We start from the raw sequence: 18,455 nt of genomic DNA on the forward strand, positions 1-18,455 counted from the left end.
ATAGACAGTCTATAGACTGTCTAAAAAGTTATTGTAAGGGCAAGAAAACAAGTCTAAATCGTTCACGCTGCGCTTCTCAGAGTAACGGGTTTAAGCTTGTTTTGTACATGTCAAAATGCTGGTGTCCTTTTACAACCACTCCACCAAATTTTAATCGCATTAATCACTGTAAAACGTCTTGCCTTACATTAAAATCACTGTCACATGAGACCACGTGTGTACGCAAATAAAGTGTCGCATCAACAGAAACCCCAGATTAAAGGCACTAATCTGTACCTCGTTAATGCCTCAATATTTCGCGAATAGTGCAGCAAAAAAGTCTTCAAAACCTCGAATCCGAACGAATAAAACAAACTTTTCTGTAGCAAAATGAACTAACGAGACGTTTTCTCCCGGCAAACCCACGACGGCAGCTCGACGGCCTCCTTGCCGACCAACACGCATATGATGGCGGAAGCATCGTCCTTTGCTACGACGCTACCAGCTCCCATCGAAGTCATGAAGGTCAGGAACTCCTCTACAGTCAGGGCCAGAAATCTCAACTTGGGCAGGAACGGAGCCATGACGGTCTTGACATCGGCTGGCTTCTCGTCCGCAGTGGCCCTTCTCAGGCAGTAGTCTTGGGCCCATCGGTATACGGCCAGGAGGACGCACATCTCAGGCACGTTCGTCACCTGCGGTTGCGGTTCAGCAGTTAGCGAAACGTCCTTCTTGCTACACACAAAATGCCTCCTCAAAATGATGTGCGTCTCATAGCGTTCTTTTGTGTCTTGTCCCGTACGGAAATGTCATATCTGGTTTGATATGAAAAAATCCAGATATGAACAAATAGGGAATTGGGCATATAAGGTCCTATATGAGTATACGGGCGTATATGTCCTGATATGCCCAATTCCCTATATATCCATATCATGACTGAACTCATATATGACAATATATGAATATATCTGGCATATATGGCCTGATATGCCCAATTCCCTATATAATCATATCATGATTGAACTCATATAAGGATATATCTGGCATATATGGCCTTATATGCCCAATTCCCTATATATCCATATCATGATTGAACTCATATATGGATATATCTGGCATATATGGCCTGATATGCCCCATTCCCTATATATCCATATCTTGATTGAACTCATATATGGATATATCTGGCATATATAGCCTGATATGCCCAATTCCCTATATATTCATATATGGATTGAACTTATATATGGAAATATATGTATATATGGTCCTTATATAGCCAGATATGTCCTATCCTTATATGACCATATCTGATGGAGCCCATATATGGGATTTCTATATATGGTCTTTATATACCCAGATACGGCCAAATCCGTATATAGCCATATCTGCGAACAGTCATATATGGATGAATATACTTATATGGGCCATATATGGCCAAATATAGATAAATCTGTAATGTACATATTTGGCTGGAGCTTATATATGGAGCTAGTTCTATATACGAACATATACTGACAGATCTGCACATAACCTTATATACTTTTGTTTAAATGTTGAGAGGAAATTTCCCCTAGGCAGAGCAGACTTCCATTAAGGTATTAATTACTTATTCGCATCCATCCAAGCACAGTCATACACCATGTCCCCAGACCAGGACGAATCTTTTTACGAAAGAGCAAAAGTTTCTGTGGAAGCTGTGTCGGGTCCCTTTGTAGCCGTGGTACTGCTTGGCGGAATGAAAATGAGTGATTACTCCCTTATTAAAACCTTATAAGCTTTAAAATGGAAATAGATAATAAATGACAGCCTATGTATATGTGCCCTCATACGGCGAGATCTACCGAAGGAGACGGTACAAAAAAAATTGAAGAAATCCAACGATTTGCGGCGCGCTTCATCTGCAATCTCTGCAAGCACTTAAGGCAGACAGCTGGGCTAGTTGGTGTTTAGATTGAGAGGACATAGTAGTAGCGCTTAAAAAACAAGGACGACAGGGTAGCGCCTGTGCTGTCTTTCTCTACCCTGTCGTCCTTGTTTTTTAAGCGCTACTACATGTCCTCTCAATCTGCAAGCACCTAGGCTCCCCTTCTCCAATGTTGCAGGCTGCTACTATCACATTAGCCAATAAAGAGTGAACCTGGGGCGTGGCGTCTCCAAACAGTGATGGAGGGCGGCCAAACAAAAGATGTAATGAAATTAGTTACAACCATTGCAGAATGCTGTCATACATATGCCGTTATCGCCACATGCAGACGTAAGCGACTGTGCAGTACGTCCTTACCGCTACTACTTCAGATATGTAATACAGCTTAAATTTTTGACGTAGATTTTTATTTTAAAACTTTGAGAGATACGTTGGTGCTGTGTAGGGGGTTATACAGGATGGTTAACATTATGTAAGCGATAAACCTGATTTAATAGACGATTAATTAACTAACATTAACTAATGAACATTTTATTTTGATTCTAAGGGGCAATATTATGTTGCGAAATTAAAGGCCGTCATCGTAAAAGGTGAGCCCAGTTTCTAACTTTTTTTTTAATTGGTATAGGAGTTTGAAATATCGAGCGCCAGATTTTGCGCATTTCAAAGCTCGCTGAGTTGGTTTACCCGCATTGAAAATGTATAAAACTGTCGGTCACTTTTTTTATGCATCAAACACGGACACCGTTTGTGTATTTTATGATGTAGAAAAAGTTTCTTTCAATTCGGCGATGATACGACGCGCAGCGACGCGTTTATGAATATGCGAAGCGGACAAGGCAATTCACTGAGCTTGCAAGTGTATGTTCAGTATTTCGAACCACATTAACGATTACGAAAATTTAAAAGCTAAGGTTATCTTTCTTTACTGACGGCCTTCATTTTCGCGATACAGACTTACGCGCCGAAATCAAAATTATGAAAGCTGATTAGTTAAATATAATTAATCATTTTTCAGATTATTGAGCTCTATTACGTACATAATGCCCGTCTTGCTGTACGGTCCACCTTCACTGACCAAACCAACATATCTCTCGCACTTTGTAAAATAAAAATCTGTAAACGTTAAAAAATGTCATCCAATACATCTCTAAGTGCTGCTTTAAATTGAAAAACCACTCGGTTTTACACTGCTCTAAAGCTCCTGATAATCATATAGCATAGGTAACACAAGTAACACTACTACCACACAGAAATTGCGCAGGAAATTTTATTGGGGTACATTTAATGCTCTTGTGGTTCTATAGTTCTGTATGCTTCTTATCGTCGATGTTTTTCTTTCTCGCTCCTTATTTCGCTGAGTTTAGTGCCCACGGCCAGCAACAGCAGCTTTCCGGAGAGCTCCCGCCCCTTCTTGGTCGGCAGGGCCGTTGTGTAGGCTGCGTGGGAGATAATTTAGAGCGATCATGATATAAATCTGCGCAGAATTATGCACTGAATCCGAGACAGCCTACCGTAAAATCCATTGTGGGCTATTAAAGGTGCCCTGCGACGTACATAAAGCATGGGTTCTTTAATCTTTGTATGCAGAGTAAGGGACATTGTGAGTCCTGAACGCGCAATGAGATCACCGAAATCATAATATAATCTTCGCTAGAAATGCTTGTTTCGAGCCGATGGTGTCGCAACGCGGCGGCCATTTGCGGCAGCGGAAATGAGTTGGCATCTAGATAGGGTGCTGCCTTTCTCATTGATTGGGCGTCCAGTTTGCATATTGTTCCTTCATACTTGCGAAATGGATCCAAAATATTATGTCTCTGAGTACTGCAAGCTTTTTCGCATGCCACAAAAACTGTAAAGAAGCAGGGAAAGCGAACGAAAACTAACAAGAATACAGCAAGGGGCGACACTTTCCATTCCGCTTCAAACCTTCATGGCGGCCAGCGCTGTTCAAAAAACGTTGGCTCAGACCAGAAAGCGCGCGCGTCGAGACAGGTCGAGACCGGCCGTGACCATACCAAGACGGCAGCAAAAAAAAAGCCAGTCGACACACCTTGCCCAAAATGTGAAGAGAAAGGCCGGACAGGAGACGGGAGTCGAGTTTGGGGGGGAGGGGGGCTACCGCTGACAGCCTTACAGTCCGACTAAAAAAGAAAATTCGGGGAGCTTCCTTTGTCGTTAGTCACCCCTGCCCTTACTACAGCGTCGCGTACACGGGGGGAAGACGCCGTCAAAATGCGCGGCTGTCTACAGCCCCGACAAAGCAACAACTGCATGCACGCTTTCGCTGCGTGGGCGCTAGGCGCGGTTCTGATTGGTAGCGCCCAATGTCGGCACTGGGTGAGTGAAATGGGAGAGTGAAATGCGTTTTCGTCTGAGCTTTTCATTTCGAATTTTCAGAGTGGAATAACTTTCGCTTGCATACCCCGATTTCAATAATTCTTTTTGATCTGGTCTCTGGAACGCATGATGAATCTATTTAATAATATTGACTGGTACAGAGCAAATCATCGCGATGGCCCTTTTTCGGGCTTTATCATTAAAGTTTCCTGGCACAACCGCGAACAGAAACAGGTATACGCCAATTGTTTCTGAAACACGTTCGTTCGCTCTAGCCACCCGAAATAAAACGCGTACCAGCTCTTCATTCCACTGCTCCTGCTTAGCTGTAGAGCGCAAGCCTTGTGGAAAATGTAATGGGGCCATTGTAACCTAATTGGATACGCAGAACGCAGCAATGCTGATCCCGTGTTAAAATAGAATTAGCACTATTACTTACGACAATGAAAAGGGTTCAGTTCCTGATACGTGCATATGAGAGAATCCATTACAGCTTGCTGTCTACGTCTCGTTACTTAGAAAATACATCCCTAACTAGCCCCGCAATGTGCTTAGTGAGGTTAGTCTATGTTTTTTGCGTTACACAATTCATATCATGCACTTGAACTACCGCTGGCAGGAACGCAACTCGGTGGCGGTAAAAATTTCGCTACTGAAAAATGAGAGATTACTCTCCGACTGCACATAGCCCAGCTTACAAATAAATCATGCATTATGATACCATTTAGCTTAATTTATAGCCCTATCATCGAAAACTGCCGACAGCATTGGCAAAGGTAAACAACAAAGCAATACGGGAAAAACAGTAAATGGTTGTTCACGCTTACCTGAAATATTGATGATTGCAGGTTCACAAAAACCTTGGTAATTCCCGCTCACTTGCACCCTGGATCCTTCCGATGGCTCATCATCCCATGCATGCTTGGCGCAGGTCATTTTAACGACGTCAAAAGTGTCTTCTTCCTCAAAACGCACAAGTGTGGCGCTGTACCATGATTTCAAAGGGAAAACAAGTGGATGCAACAACGGGTATAACCGGAAATTGCTCGCCCGGCACGAAAGTGCGTAGCACACTGCAGAGTCCGGCTTCTAGCTCTGTGCAACAGACGACAGTCAAGGGTGGCGCCACCAATGCCTTCCTTAGCAGATATCTGTGCATATCTGTGCATGTCCGATATCGGCACCTGCGCACGGGCGCTCACGCGCGCGTCAGAAGCGGGGTCCGGTTTACAACAATGGGAGGACCGCGGGGGCCCTCGGGGACTCTTTTTCTTCATGGCTTGAAGCTCTTTCAGCCTCCCCTAAATTTTCTTGGAATCCTTGCAGATCCCCAACCATCTCTTGTTCACGGCTTGACATTTTTTTCAGTCGGCTCCCGAGGGGGAGCGAGCCAGCACCAGGAGCATGGAGGTTCATGCCACTTTTCGACGCCCGTCACGGCGCGTGCTGGGCGCGCAGGCGTGTATCTTTATCAAAATAAATATAACTAACGATACCCCTGCTGCGTCGTTGCTTGAAATCCCGTCGAACCGATCGCCACTCGAGTCGACGGAGCTTTGCGGAAATTGAGAAAAAGATATCTTAGCGGAAAGTTGAGCACTCTTCGGCGTCCGGCCGACATTCGACGGTTTCAAATGCTTACGAAATGCGAACAGAGACCGCCTCCGTCATTGGCGGTGGCCGTTATCTTGCCTCAGAGCCGCGTCCTGCAACTGTTTCGGCCCTGTTGATTTCGACATCTGCTGCTCACTTGTTTCTTCTCCTCTTTCTTTAGCACACTGCTTGCGTTGTCGCTAATTTAGTGCTTCAAGTTAATGACTCGTCATTCAGCATTTACAGCGTGCGCGTGAAATTTCAGCGGCAATACACAAATGTCGCCTGCACTGCAGTACCACCGTTGTCTGCATACCTGTGATCGTTTGTATGGCATAAAACGCAAGCTATGTTAAATATTCCCTTTCTGATGCGCGGATTGTAACTGTACTTGTTTACAGAGCATGATCACTGCAAGAAGACCGGATGTTTGCGACGAAACACTTGATAGCCGGAGAACTGGCGCTTTCCGGTCGTGGTAGATCCGCTTTCTTCCATACCACAAATATTCGGTGCTGAACTGCTTTATCCAGAAGCATGTTCGACGATTAATCGCATCGACGAAAATGATCTCATTTGTTATCCACGAGCGGCGCCAGTGGTCGACTGTTGACGGCTCCCTAAAGCAATGCTCGGCATGCCGGGTGACACCGGTGCTTCCCGCTCGTTCTATTCGTCCTGCGATATCAGCAATCCTCCGCTAAGGGTTGCAGTTTCGAAAACTTCACTTATGACCATTTGCATTCGCCAAACTTGTGTATTCGCTCTCCACAAAAGCCGAGACTACATACGCGAACAATGCCGACTAGCGCTTATTCGTCGAAAGCAAGGGTCTCATCGAAGCAGCTAATGACGGCGCTGGAGAGCTCGGAAAGCGCCGTGATATGGTCTGGTTGTGTGCACAATGGAGTTCAATTCTAGAGACAAAAGCTATCTTTCTCTGATTTAGTATTTTTTGCAGTAATATGGGGAGTCATCATACTAAGAAGCAAACAGAAGGATTGTGAGCGTCAGGTTCATTATAAGGTTCAGGCTGTACAATCCAGCCGGAATGAAACGCGAACACGCATATCGCCTTCTTTTTCTACATTGCAGAGAGGTGTTCACTTGCAGCCAGTTTAAAAATATGTACTTCGGTAGACCCTTCACCCAGACACAGGAATCAGGCTAGTTCTGCACTACAGTTGAAAGTAGACAGGCAAAATATTTTGTTTTTTTCACATGCGCTGTTCGCTTGCCATGCTGTAGACGGAACTAAATGGGCTATTAACATGTGACCAGTAAATAATTTACATTGCATTTTTTTGCTCTCATGGTGTTTCGAATGGGGTTTTAATAGCCGGCTGGGATGTCGAAGTTAAGTATAGCCACCATGCGCTGCAGTTTGGCGAGCACGAGTGACGTCATCTGGGTAACAGGGAAGGGGGGGGGGGGGGGGGAGGTGGACGTTGCTCTCTCGTTCAGTTTGCAGTCAGCTAGGAGAGCGCCAAGATATTCCCTCCGAAACCGTAAACAAACTTCGCTAATGATGGGAGGCTCGACCTACTGCTGTGTTTATATATCAAAATTAAAATTTCATCTCTTTTCATGGAGGCCATGCATGCTTGCGCATGCATATGAGGGTCCACTGGAACGGAGTCTATTTTGGAGCTAAATTCATGAGTGCAAACTGGGAGCGGATTTACATAATCTGGGGTGTTTTCAAGGTGCCATCACTGGTAGGAGTCCTAGGAGTTGTTTTGTTTCTTTGTCTAAAGAGAGGGAATGCGCTGAGTAGTAGGCAGTGGTTTTTGGGGGCGTTCTTGGAGAGGACATCTTTAGTTTTAGACTACGGTTTTTTATACATCTGTGTGGTTCAGCGGGTTAGGGCAGTTTTTTTTACATGCGTGCGTGCGCGTTGTGGGTACGATGTAGTTTTTCTGAGCGTGCTTATGCAGTTTTTCACGATGTTTCGCTTATAAGTTTTTCTGTCTGGGTTTGTATCACGTTGCATAGAGCGGATTTAAAATTTTTATATTGATATCGGTGAATTACCGCCATCTAAAACCCTTTTCTGGATCAATAGAAAAAAAAACTAGAAAATACATTACATTTTGTAACGTAATTTATTGAATTTTACATCGCTAAACCCTTCCTGAAGTTTACCATCACAATGCGATACATCACGGCCAAATTCCTTTGCTGTCCCTAATTAAATTAATGCCCTGAGGAAATACCTAACACAAAAGTCCTGTAACATACTAAGCAAGAAATGCTTAGTTTTTTTGTTTACTTACACCAATGCTAAATTCTCTGAGCGGAATACATGTACATAAAACAAAGCAGTGTTCATCCTGACGACATCTAGTATATAGCACTACCATTGTCTGTGTGTAGTAACGATGCGTTTTTCGCAATTCCAGCCGACCATGTTATGCAAAGCGGAAAGTTGGGCAAGTTGGGTAACGTTCATGATGTAAAAAATAGCGCACAGGGAACACACGGGACGGAAAGTAAACGACGCAGACAAGCGCTAACTCGCAACTGAGGTTTATTGCTGACGCGCGCAATATAAGGTAGTCACTTTAAAAACATAAAAAAAAAACAACCACAAACAGTCCCTCCTGGAAAGACCAAGTCAGAGGAAAAAATTGAAATTGAAGCATCAGGCGCCACTCATCGCTGTGGAAGATCAGTTAAAAAAACCTGCGTCGTTTACTTTCCGTCCCGTGTGTTCCCTGTGCGCTATTTTTTACATCATGACCATGTTATGTATGTGGATGTTAGGTATGCGGCTGATTTCATTATGTGAGTGAATTAGACACCTGTCCTTCAATCTGTAAGGGCACTTAAAGGAGTATGGACACCTAACTTTTGGGTGCGTGTTTTCTTCTTTGTAATGATGCGTGAGGCATTATTATACATGGAGTACCACGTGGTGTTCCTACAACTGCTAAATAATTTATTATCGATTTTTTCTCTTGCTGTTTAAAGTTCAATAACTCAACTATGAGTGGGACGTCAGTGAGTGAGGCATGAAAAACTGCGATATAATCGCTGCGTCCTCGTTTTAATTCACTACAATGCTGAAACCAGTCAGCCAGCTTCACTATCCGGACTTGTAACGAATGTAAAACAGCGGTTATATTGCACTTTTTTCATGCCTGCTTGTCATTTCCATTTTCGAAATTCTGAGTGGGCACGTCGCCGGCGGAGCGCATGGAGTCAGCAACGCCTCGACTGGTACCCGTGCTGCTCGCGCTGCTGACACTCTCTTTCATTGTGAGCACGTGCCGTCCTGCTCGTGGGTGCACAAAAGAGGGGTTGCCGCTCGTTGTGAGTCATGACTGGAATGCCGCGACGTTGAGGGAGTGAAGAAACGTATTGTTGTGTCGGGTGCTGCCACAATAGTTCTCACAACATCAACGGCCAAGAGCAGCCCGTGGAACTCTATAGATTTCCTGGACATATGTCCCACATTCCTGAAAAAAAAATTCAATACTCGAAATTTGTAATCTACTGCCGAGGAAATTTTGGAGGTAATAGTGAATCTTTTCGATGTGTAGTAAAATCTTGCAGAACTTTTCCATCGCTCGCATCGAGCGATAACAAAAACATTAATTGCAAGAAAGAAAAAAACAAAAACAATGCAAGCATGTCGACGGGAGGTTGGTATAGTGAAATCTTCCAGTGTATAAAAAAAATGCGTTCATACACTTTTTCCCATTCAAAAATGGTTTTCTCGGAATTGTTGTCTGTGAAATGATTGAGAACGAGAGACGGCAAGCCTGGATAACTTCTGTGCGCAAGCTGAAGTAGGCGGTTTTCTCTTCCTAAATTGGTTTGGTATGTTTTTGAGCGTGTGTATTATTTCTGACGAATTTTCATTGTAATTCACTAAGCATGCAGTGTTTAGTCGTACAACTCGCGCTAAGGAAACAATTTTTTTTTTTGCAGTAAAGCCCTCCGCCGGTTAGGTAACTCAAACAAATATTTTGGAGGCTGACATCAACAGCTGCGTTAGGCAGACGCGTGTGAGGCAAGGTCAGTGATCGCCTCATTGTTCCTTTGTGTGACGCCCGGCTCAATTTCCGAAGTTATTTTGCTAGATGTAAAAAATGTCTCAAAGTAAAAGTAGTAAAGATATTAGCTTGCACATGAGCGAGCGTTTGAATATGAGAGATGGCTCTGTAAATAAATTGTTTTGGTAATGCACGTGCGCTGCAATCGGCATTACATTAAATGTACCAACCACTGCGTAGTGATTGACCAAACTAGAGCATTTTTTCTGTTAGCCGTAAGCCAGCATCTGGTAAACGCATTTCGCGCGTGTTTTGTTTTTCTTTTCAGCCTCGCCTATCTTTATTTTACGTCCAAATAAACACATACTCGTTATTATTCAGCGAAAAACGTAATGAAATTCCAACTATTTGGCAAAGAAAGTTGCGTACATCGAACTGCTCAGCTACCCAACAAAATTAAGTATTTTGCGAAAATGACCGTGCCATAAAAAAAAAAAAAGGTATTAAGCTCGAATTCCACGTCTTAAATGAACTTGCCATTTACTTGCGACATACATGTCGGCGCAACGGTGACGGCGGTTTCGTCAAATATCTGCTCCACGAAGTGGACCTGATGCACTGTCAGTTCTCTTTTTTTTTCAGGTTCGGCGCAGAAAAAAAAATCGCTGACCACTCTTCCTTGAAACCTACACCTGAGAGGGTACTGTCGCGATAGAAGGAAATGCGAACAGCGCGGCGCCTAATTCGAACATAAGTACGCTACAGACATGAATTCCAGTTTCGCAGTGCGTAGGCAACATGCTGTTCATATTATTTTCTATCGCCCTTGTACATTTTTCTAGTCCTCTTAATTTCGTCAGCGTTCTAGCACGAAGGAAAAAGCAAGCGTCAGCGCAAACAGATTTCCAGGCAGTCCAACACGTTAAAGCATGTGCGGAACTGGTCTTTTTTCAAAAGAAAGGGCTCAATAGGAGGGGTGACAGGTCTGCCCGGTCAATTGTGGGGAGTCGCGGGAGACGCTGCTTTTCACTCGCGCTTGTAGGGCCCATCTGCCAAGCTCTGGTTCCCTCGGCGTGCCTTCCGGAGCGAAAGAAAGAGAGAAAGTGACACGGAGCTGGACTAGCCACCCGCCAGCTATCTTCTAACTGAGCACTGCCGAAGGCGGCAATGTGTCGCTTTTCTGCTGTTCTGGGAGGGGGGGGGGGGGGGGGTTCTCGAGGGTCCGCTTTTTCACCGCCTCAGCAGCGCCATCTCTCGCTCAGTAGGGTAAGGAACATTTTGCCGTGAGTGGTGGCTGACCGTGGACACAGCGGCGACTCATTTATTACGCAAATAAAGTATGTCTTGCTTCCCCGTGACTGCCGGTCTCAGAACTGGCATCTGAATATCGGCCGGCAGGGGAGGGTGGATTATGAAGGGAAGAAAAAGTTGAGGTGAAAAGAAACAGACCAACGCGCATAGTATCAAAAACTATTTGCAGAAGATTTTTTACAAACTGTTCAGCTGTGGCACAACAGTCGGAGTAGAATGGCGAGCTTGGTCAGTACACCACGGAGACTCGGCGGCGCGGAACAGGCGATGGGTAAAAGATTTGCGTGCAGCTGTGGAGTTTTTCTCGTCTGCATTGTAAACGTTTTGCTGGCAACTCTAGATAGATGAATTTCCAAACATTTTGTATTTTTTCTCTGACAATTATACTAGAGGGTTTTAATCTTCATCCCTGTGCCGCAAGCAGCGATGTGTTATTTAGGCTCCTGGACAAGAAATGCCTGTATGCTGCAGCGGTTTTGCAAACGTTTATTGTATGGCATTACCGCAAACAATGCAGGTTTCCCCTTCCTTAAGAACGACATAGTTTTGGGGAACAGCGCCCAAAGAAGGAACGTACACCGCACCACCGGCTTGATGGTTTGAGTATTCATCACGTTTGCGAAAGGGCTGAGTTCGATCCCCAAGCGCTTGTTGTACGTTCGGGACTCTATAATCTATCAATGTTCCTAGAAACTATGATTTCGATCGCAACCAACTCGCTGGACTTGTAATCCGCTTATTTAGACCCAGTCAGGAAGGTTCAGTTCGTCAGGAAGGTTCGAAGTCCACCAAAGATAGAAAGCGCATATATGCATGTATTAGTGCATTTAAATCATAGCAAAGTTTAATGTGATTTATAGCACTGTACTTTAATTCACATTAATTAAACACCACTACGTAATAGCAGTTTAATTTGATTGAAGCCGCAATCATAAAAAGCTTAGTATCTTGTTGTGCGGTGTGTTTCACCATCTTAATTAACCAATAATATCATGTTTGACACAAAGTTAATTATTTAAGTTCGGAAGTATATGGCACAAGAATCCCATATATGAGGTCTGATATGTTCCATATATGCGAGATTGTTTCCATATAAGGATTTGAAGGTCCCCATATAAAGAAAGAGCATCTATATAAGGACGCAAATACGACTATATATAGCAGTATATGCCACTATATAAGGTACCTTATGGCCGTATCTGCCCGTATTTGTGGTCTTATACACCCATATATAGCCGTATATTGCGGCATATCAGGTTTCCCATGGTCATATCTGGCCGTATATACGACCATATATGGACCTATTTAACTGTATATGATCCCATATATGAGTATATACAGCCATATATAAAATATATCTGGCCCATATCTGCCATTTTCGTAAGGGGTCCTCCCCTGTGGTTGTCGTTTTTGCGCTGTCTTCCTACCAAGTATGAATAACCAACTAGCCCAGCACCATGTTTTAAACCGAAAGCTTTACTACTTGCACTTTGAAGCCTTTGCCGTGCGACGGCGGTGCACATGAAATGACCTTTCGCATGACCTCTGTGTGACGTCACGCCGAAGAGCTGGGTGACCATCTCGCGCCGTCTGCGAGTAGTGGCGGTGCCACCACCGGCGGCCTTAGATTGGATTAGATTAGATTGGATTAGATTACATTAGATTAGATTCGACTGCATTGCATTGCGATTGCATTGAATTGTTTTGCATTGGATGGGATTGTATTAGATTGAATTAGATTACATTGGATTGAATTGGATTAGATTACATTGGATTGGATTAGGTTGGGTTAGATTACATTGGATTGGATTAGATTGGATTAGATTACATTGGATTGGATTGGATTGTATAACCGATGCATCACCACAAGTCTAACCACAAGCACCACCACCAGCTACACTACCAGCTGAACCATGGCATAGGTACGGATATTGCTTTCGCAATTACCGGGCTTAACCAAGCTAAGCCACAGCAAATTTTTATTAAGGCGGAAGCCTTTAATGCCTAATCGTTGTAAGCAGGAGTTGTCGACAGAAATGTCACGCTTTTCAATTGGTCGAAACGGTCGTGACGTCACAGTGCGCGAATTTCAAACGAGGTCAATTGTACTTTGGCTAGCAACCATGCAACAAATTAAAGGGCTCGTATAGTGATGCTCCAAGTAAGTGGGACTGAGTTTAGTTAATTGCTTAATTACCCAACTAGCCTAATTACCCTTTCTAGTCAGGTCAGAAAAATAAAACCGAGTAGGAAACTAGTCGAGCTCGGGAATCGAACCCCGCTCTCCGGAGTGCGAGACGAGCATGCTAACTACTCCGCCATGCGAGCCGATTGAAGTTCATAGCTTTTGTCGCTTTTGAACTTTAAATCCCATAAAATCAAAATCAACCTCCTCAAGTTTACGCCACCGACTTGCCCCGAGTCGTGGTCGATGAACTGCGAAGCATTCAGTTTAACAAACGTGCTTTCTATTCTGACGTAAGTACTGCTGCCAGTCATATAACTTACGTATGCACAGCTCTTGTGTAGTTTGAGACTAGGCTACCTCAGGAAACTGTGCCTAACACGGCACAACGCCACTGACACACCAATCTGCACCCGGCTCTAAACTCGAAAGTCAGATGCACAACTGCGTATTAAAGGACGAAGGATCACGCGCGACTCGTGGTCTCGATGGTAAAACGGACTCCACGGGGACCCCATTAATCAAGTGGCGGGTTCGGTTAGCTTCCGAAATCCGCTACCAAAACAGAGCTGTCACGCTTTTATTGCGAAAGCAATACTACTCCCAAAAATGGCCCTTCGCGTAGCGGCGCCCACTTGCCACGTTTGACCTTTAGAATTACCGATGACGTCATACCATGCCTAGTGACATTACAGCGTGACGTCATGCCAGGAGCGAGAGACGGGCTACCAACTCGGCTCGTCGGGTAACGGCGGCCGCTTGGCACGGCGCGCCGCGCTCCTGCCGCTAGAGGCGCTAGTGACTTTATAGCATGACGTCATACCAGGAGCGAGATACGGGCTCCGGAAAGCCGGCCGCTTTATCTTAAGCAGTAAGCTGGTTAATTATTTCCTAATAATTAAGTTTTCAACTATCCCAGCTAAGAAGCGGTTGCAATTAGATATTTGTAGCCGGTCGTTAGTTAGCCAGATCAGTTTTTAGAATTTCGAGAACGCGATTATCCTCGGCTCTGTGACTCGACAAAATATAGCTACATCGTGCCGAGATACATGCGCTTTAGAAAAGCGCGCAAGCAAAGCAAGCTTTCCAACGCAAGTAACAAGAAAAAAAGCCAAATTTTTCCGAACCACATCGCCGAGGGTAATCGCATTTCCTAAATTCAATAAACTGATATGGCTAATACTAACGACCGGCTATAAATATCTAATCACAACTAGGCGCCTAACTCTACTAGTTAAGAAGTTAGTTAACCAGCTTACTATTTAAGACGATTCGTCGGTTTTCTGGTGTCCATCAACACCAGTAATGTCATGCTGAAAAAGCAAAATTTTTCTCAGAAAACCTATTTTTGAGAATTACTTAAAGTCTTCCCTGAAACACCACGTATATTACGCGGCTTCCTGCCTTGTCAACGCAGCTGGCAGAAGGGCCCACCATGACCCCAGCAGCCGCCACTCACCGTGTCGACGACATAGTGCACTGTTTGTTCCAGACAGTTCGTGAAGCCGTCGGATGAGAGCACCGCCTCAGGGTCTGCCTTGATGACGAGGTCAACCGCGTCGTCCATGTTTCCGCCACCACTCAAGATACAGCAGTCGATAACGCTGCATACATGTTCGGCTTTCATGTGGGCCTTGATGTAGAGCGTACAGGCCAGCTCCAGCTCCGGAACTAAGTATTTACGGGCAGCGGCTCGTGTGTATGCGGCTTCCTGAACGCTGTTGATGTTGTGTTTTCCCTTGTAAAGATATCTGAAAAAGAAGTGTTATTGTTGGTAAATTAAAATTCTGAGAGATAAGGAGGTCACCTACCCATGGCTCAGCATAAAATATTAGTTTCACGGTGCCATTACGTGCCGAAATTCTTTTTCGGCTATAATAAGGTATATTCACACCTGACGAGTAATATACCGTATTTACTCGCATTATGAAGAAATTTTTATTTCTGAAATTTTTAAAAGCTTGGAGGTGCGTTCACTACCCGAAGACAAATAATCAGAACACTCAGAAGTTAGTAAAAATGTGGTACAAAAAGCAGGCTGATGGAATTCATACTTCGAACAGTACGACTTGCCTTCTAAACACAACTACTATTCAACACGGTTTCCTCGCTCGAAAGCGTAGTCGGTAATTGTTTTTCTTAAACCCGCACGTAAGGTACCGTATGAGGGCCAATAATGCCGTCCGGAGAGTGCACAAGTAGAGTTCACTTTGGCACAACTGGCAGCGCTCTCGCACCTCAGCCGCAGTGTTTCCAGCAAACACAGTGGCATGAATTGGGCCGTTTCATTCATGTGTTTATACTCAGTCGTTTCCTGTACACAGTCCCATACCTCCGACTCCGACAAGAAGAAATCACCACCCGTGATGCTATGCTCCGCAAAGCTTACAAGGTGGCCCTACACTTTCCCCCTAGCACCCAAACTACTATACTTCTCCAGCTTGTCCTCCACAACACTAGGCACGAACTCAGAGGCCCACAGACAAGCACAATGAACTCGCCTAGCTCAGTCTTTCACAGGACGTGACATACTTGACACCATCCGAATTCGCATAACAGCAGCCGACCCTACACTACTGCCAGTCCCCCGCCCCGTGCACACACAGCTTCTAGTAAAGCCCCTCCCTCGAAACACCCACGCCACCTAATACTCGGCCCGCTGCATAGCCCATGCAAAGGCCCCACAAATACTACGGTCCGTAGGCCGACGCCATATGTTTGGACGCCGCCTCCACGGGCGACGGCGCGCAATTGCAGTCGTTGACCACACACACCCATCGCCACTGTTCACCTTCCTGCCACATGCACCCCGGAGTCCTCGGAAGAGGCGGCAATCGCGCTTGCCCTTGCACACACTAATGCCCGATACATCCTTAGCGACTCAAAAACTGCACTCCTAAATTCCGCACGAGGGCGAGACCACTTTCCGCATGATCAGCTCACTCCCCGTAAACTCGCCCCGTCATGTGGAGCTGATATGGGTGCCTGCGCACTCTGGGAACCCCGGCAACGAAGCCGCCATGGACCACGCCTGAGGTCTTCTCAACCGGGCGGCGGCGGAGTCGGACTCTTCCCGGGAGCGCATGCACTCCATCTGTGAGCTGACCGCTGCATATCGCACCGAACGCCAGCTGTACCCCTCATCCCACCGATCCCTTGACAATTACCACCAAATATTATGGCACCGCCCCCAGACCGGCACCCTTCCTTCCCCTTATCAGCTTTCTTGCATGCAGCCGGGAGCATACACATCCCCTTGTACCCAGTGCACCCACCTTACACTACTCGTAATCACATTATCCTTGAATGCCCTGCGGACCCTCTCTTACGGGGCCCGGGGCTCCTGACCGCTTGGGAGGATGGGAGATCCTGCTGAGCCCGACAGACCCATCCAGGCAGAAGATCGCCACTGACCGGGCCTCCCACGTCATAGAACTCCACGAACTTATGAACATTTAACGCAGTGGGGTCGTGCGGGGACCCAGGGACGTATACGTGTCCCAAATCCCATGGTTAATAAAGTTATTTATTTCTCTCTCTCACTTACACTTATGTCCACTGGCACTCACATTCACTAGCACTTGTACTCACAGACGTGTGAGTGAGGCGATATGAGAGCGCTCATGAGTGAGCGTGCCGACCTATGGCAGGAGGTGCGGGGTTCGATGAACTCCGATCTGTAACATCGCCGGGTGCCAACCAGTTTATCGATGGTTCCAAGCTTTCATCTGGCCAGGTACACGTTTTTGTAGCGATAGCTACACTACGGTAGCTACGCCAGCCGCTTCGCCTCTTCGGCATGGGCGCACATTCGCCGTGGTCGTACCTTTGCCGCGATTGCACCTCGGCCATAGTCGCACCGACCTTGAGCCGTTGCCTAGCAACCGCCGCGGTGGACACCCCAACCGCACTGTACAGGAATGGAGGAAGTGGGAGTGAAATAAGAAAGAGAAAGGGGGGGGGGACGTAATGAAGAAAATGAAAATTGTATTTAGAGAAAGGAAATTGCGCAGTAATTGTCTCGCATATCTCAGTGGTCACCCGTTATTCGTTTTGTAGAGGAAGGGAGGAAGTGAGAGTGAAAGAAGGAACAGAAAAAGGGGCCGTAATGAAGAAAATCAATTTGAGGAAAGGAAATTGCGGTAACTGTCTCACATAACTCGACGTCAGAGATTACTCAGTAAACCATCAGTAGCATTACATCGCTTAACCACGGGAGTCTAAGCGTAGCCATGGCCTGTAGCCCCCTAATGACGCAGTAATTTTTATTTTTTATTTATTTATTTATTCATACTGTTAACCCTCTGCATGAGGGTCATTACAGGGAGGGAAACATATACAGACACAAGTGCAATTCTCCTCGCTAAAAAAAGAAATACTCAAATGCACAGAATTACAGATTTGCACAGCAATCTTCCAGGAAAGCGTTCACACCTATCACAAATTTGTCTACATCTGTTTGGTCCACAACGTCACTTGGCAGTTGATTCCAAATTTCTACAGCATCGGGAAAAAAGGAGTAGCGATAGACATCAGTACGTGTAATAATAGGTTGTAATACTTTACTGTGATTTTTCCGAGGGCAACGCTTCAGGGGAGGTGCAACATAGTGATGTTTATTAACTTTGACTTTATCATTCATTATCAGAAAAAAAAGTTTCAATTTCTGCTTTGTTCTTCTTACTTCTAGTGATTCTGACACTCTTTTAGCATTGCTGTGACTGAATCAGTGCGGCGGTATTTAGAGCATATAAAACGTGCTGACATCCTTTGCAATCTTTCCAGTTTCCGTTTTAAACCCTTTTGATGAGGACTCCACACTGCACTTGCGTACTCTATTATTGGCCGCACGAACGTCTTGTACGCAATCAATTTAATTTCTCTAGTCGCATTCGGCAACTTCCTCCTCAGGAAACAGACCTTCTGGTAGGCTTTTAAATAGACATTTTCAATATGGGTGCGCCAGTCAAGATTATTTGTTAATGTCACTCCCAAGTACTTGAGACACTTTACTTGATCTAAGGAATTTTCACCGATATTGTATCGAAACATCATAACATTCTGCTTCCTTGTTACTTGCATGTAATTAGATTTTTGGTAGTTTATTTCCATACCCCAT

The 18,455-nt window shown here is 45.1% G+C and overlaps 1 protein-coding gene across 1 annotated transcript in view; it reads right to left on the reverse strand.

The window, feature by feature from the left end:
- The window catches only part of LOC149332952 (BTB/POZ domain-containing protein 6-like), a 48,835-nt gene continuing 30,380 nt past the window's right edge, over positions 1 to 18,455 (reverse strand). The window contains exons 3-4 of the mRNA XM_089558507.1: positions 14,796 to 15,087; positions 1 to 674 (exon numbers count right to left, since the gene is read on the reverse strand). Of these exons, the coding sequence (XP_089414633.1) occupies positions 375 to 674; positions 14,796 to 15,087 (592 nt within the window). The 3' untranslated portion in view covers positions 1 to 374. The remainder of the gene's footprint in view (positions 675 to 14,795; positions 15,088 to 18,455) is intronic.

Source organism: Amblyomma mixtum, chromosome 8, assembly GCF_055824585.1.
Source record: "Amblyomma mixtum isolate Tamu chromosome 8, ASM5582458v1, whole genome shotgun sequence".
Classification (NCBI taxonomy): domain Eukaryota; kingdom Metazoa; phylum Arthropoda; class Arachnida; order Ixodida; family Ixodidae; genus Amblyomma; species Amblyomma mixtum.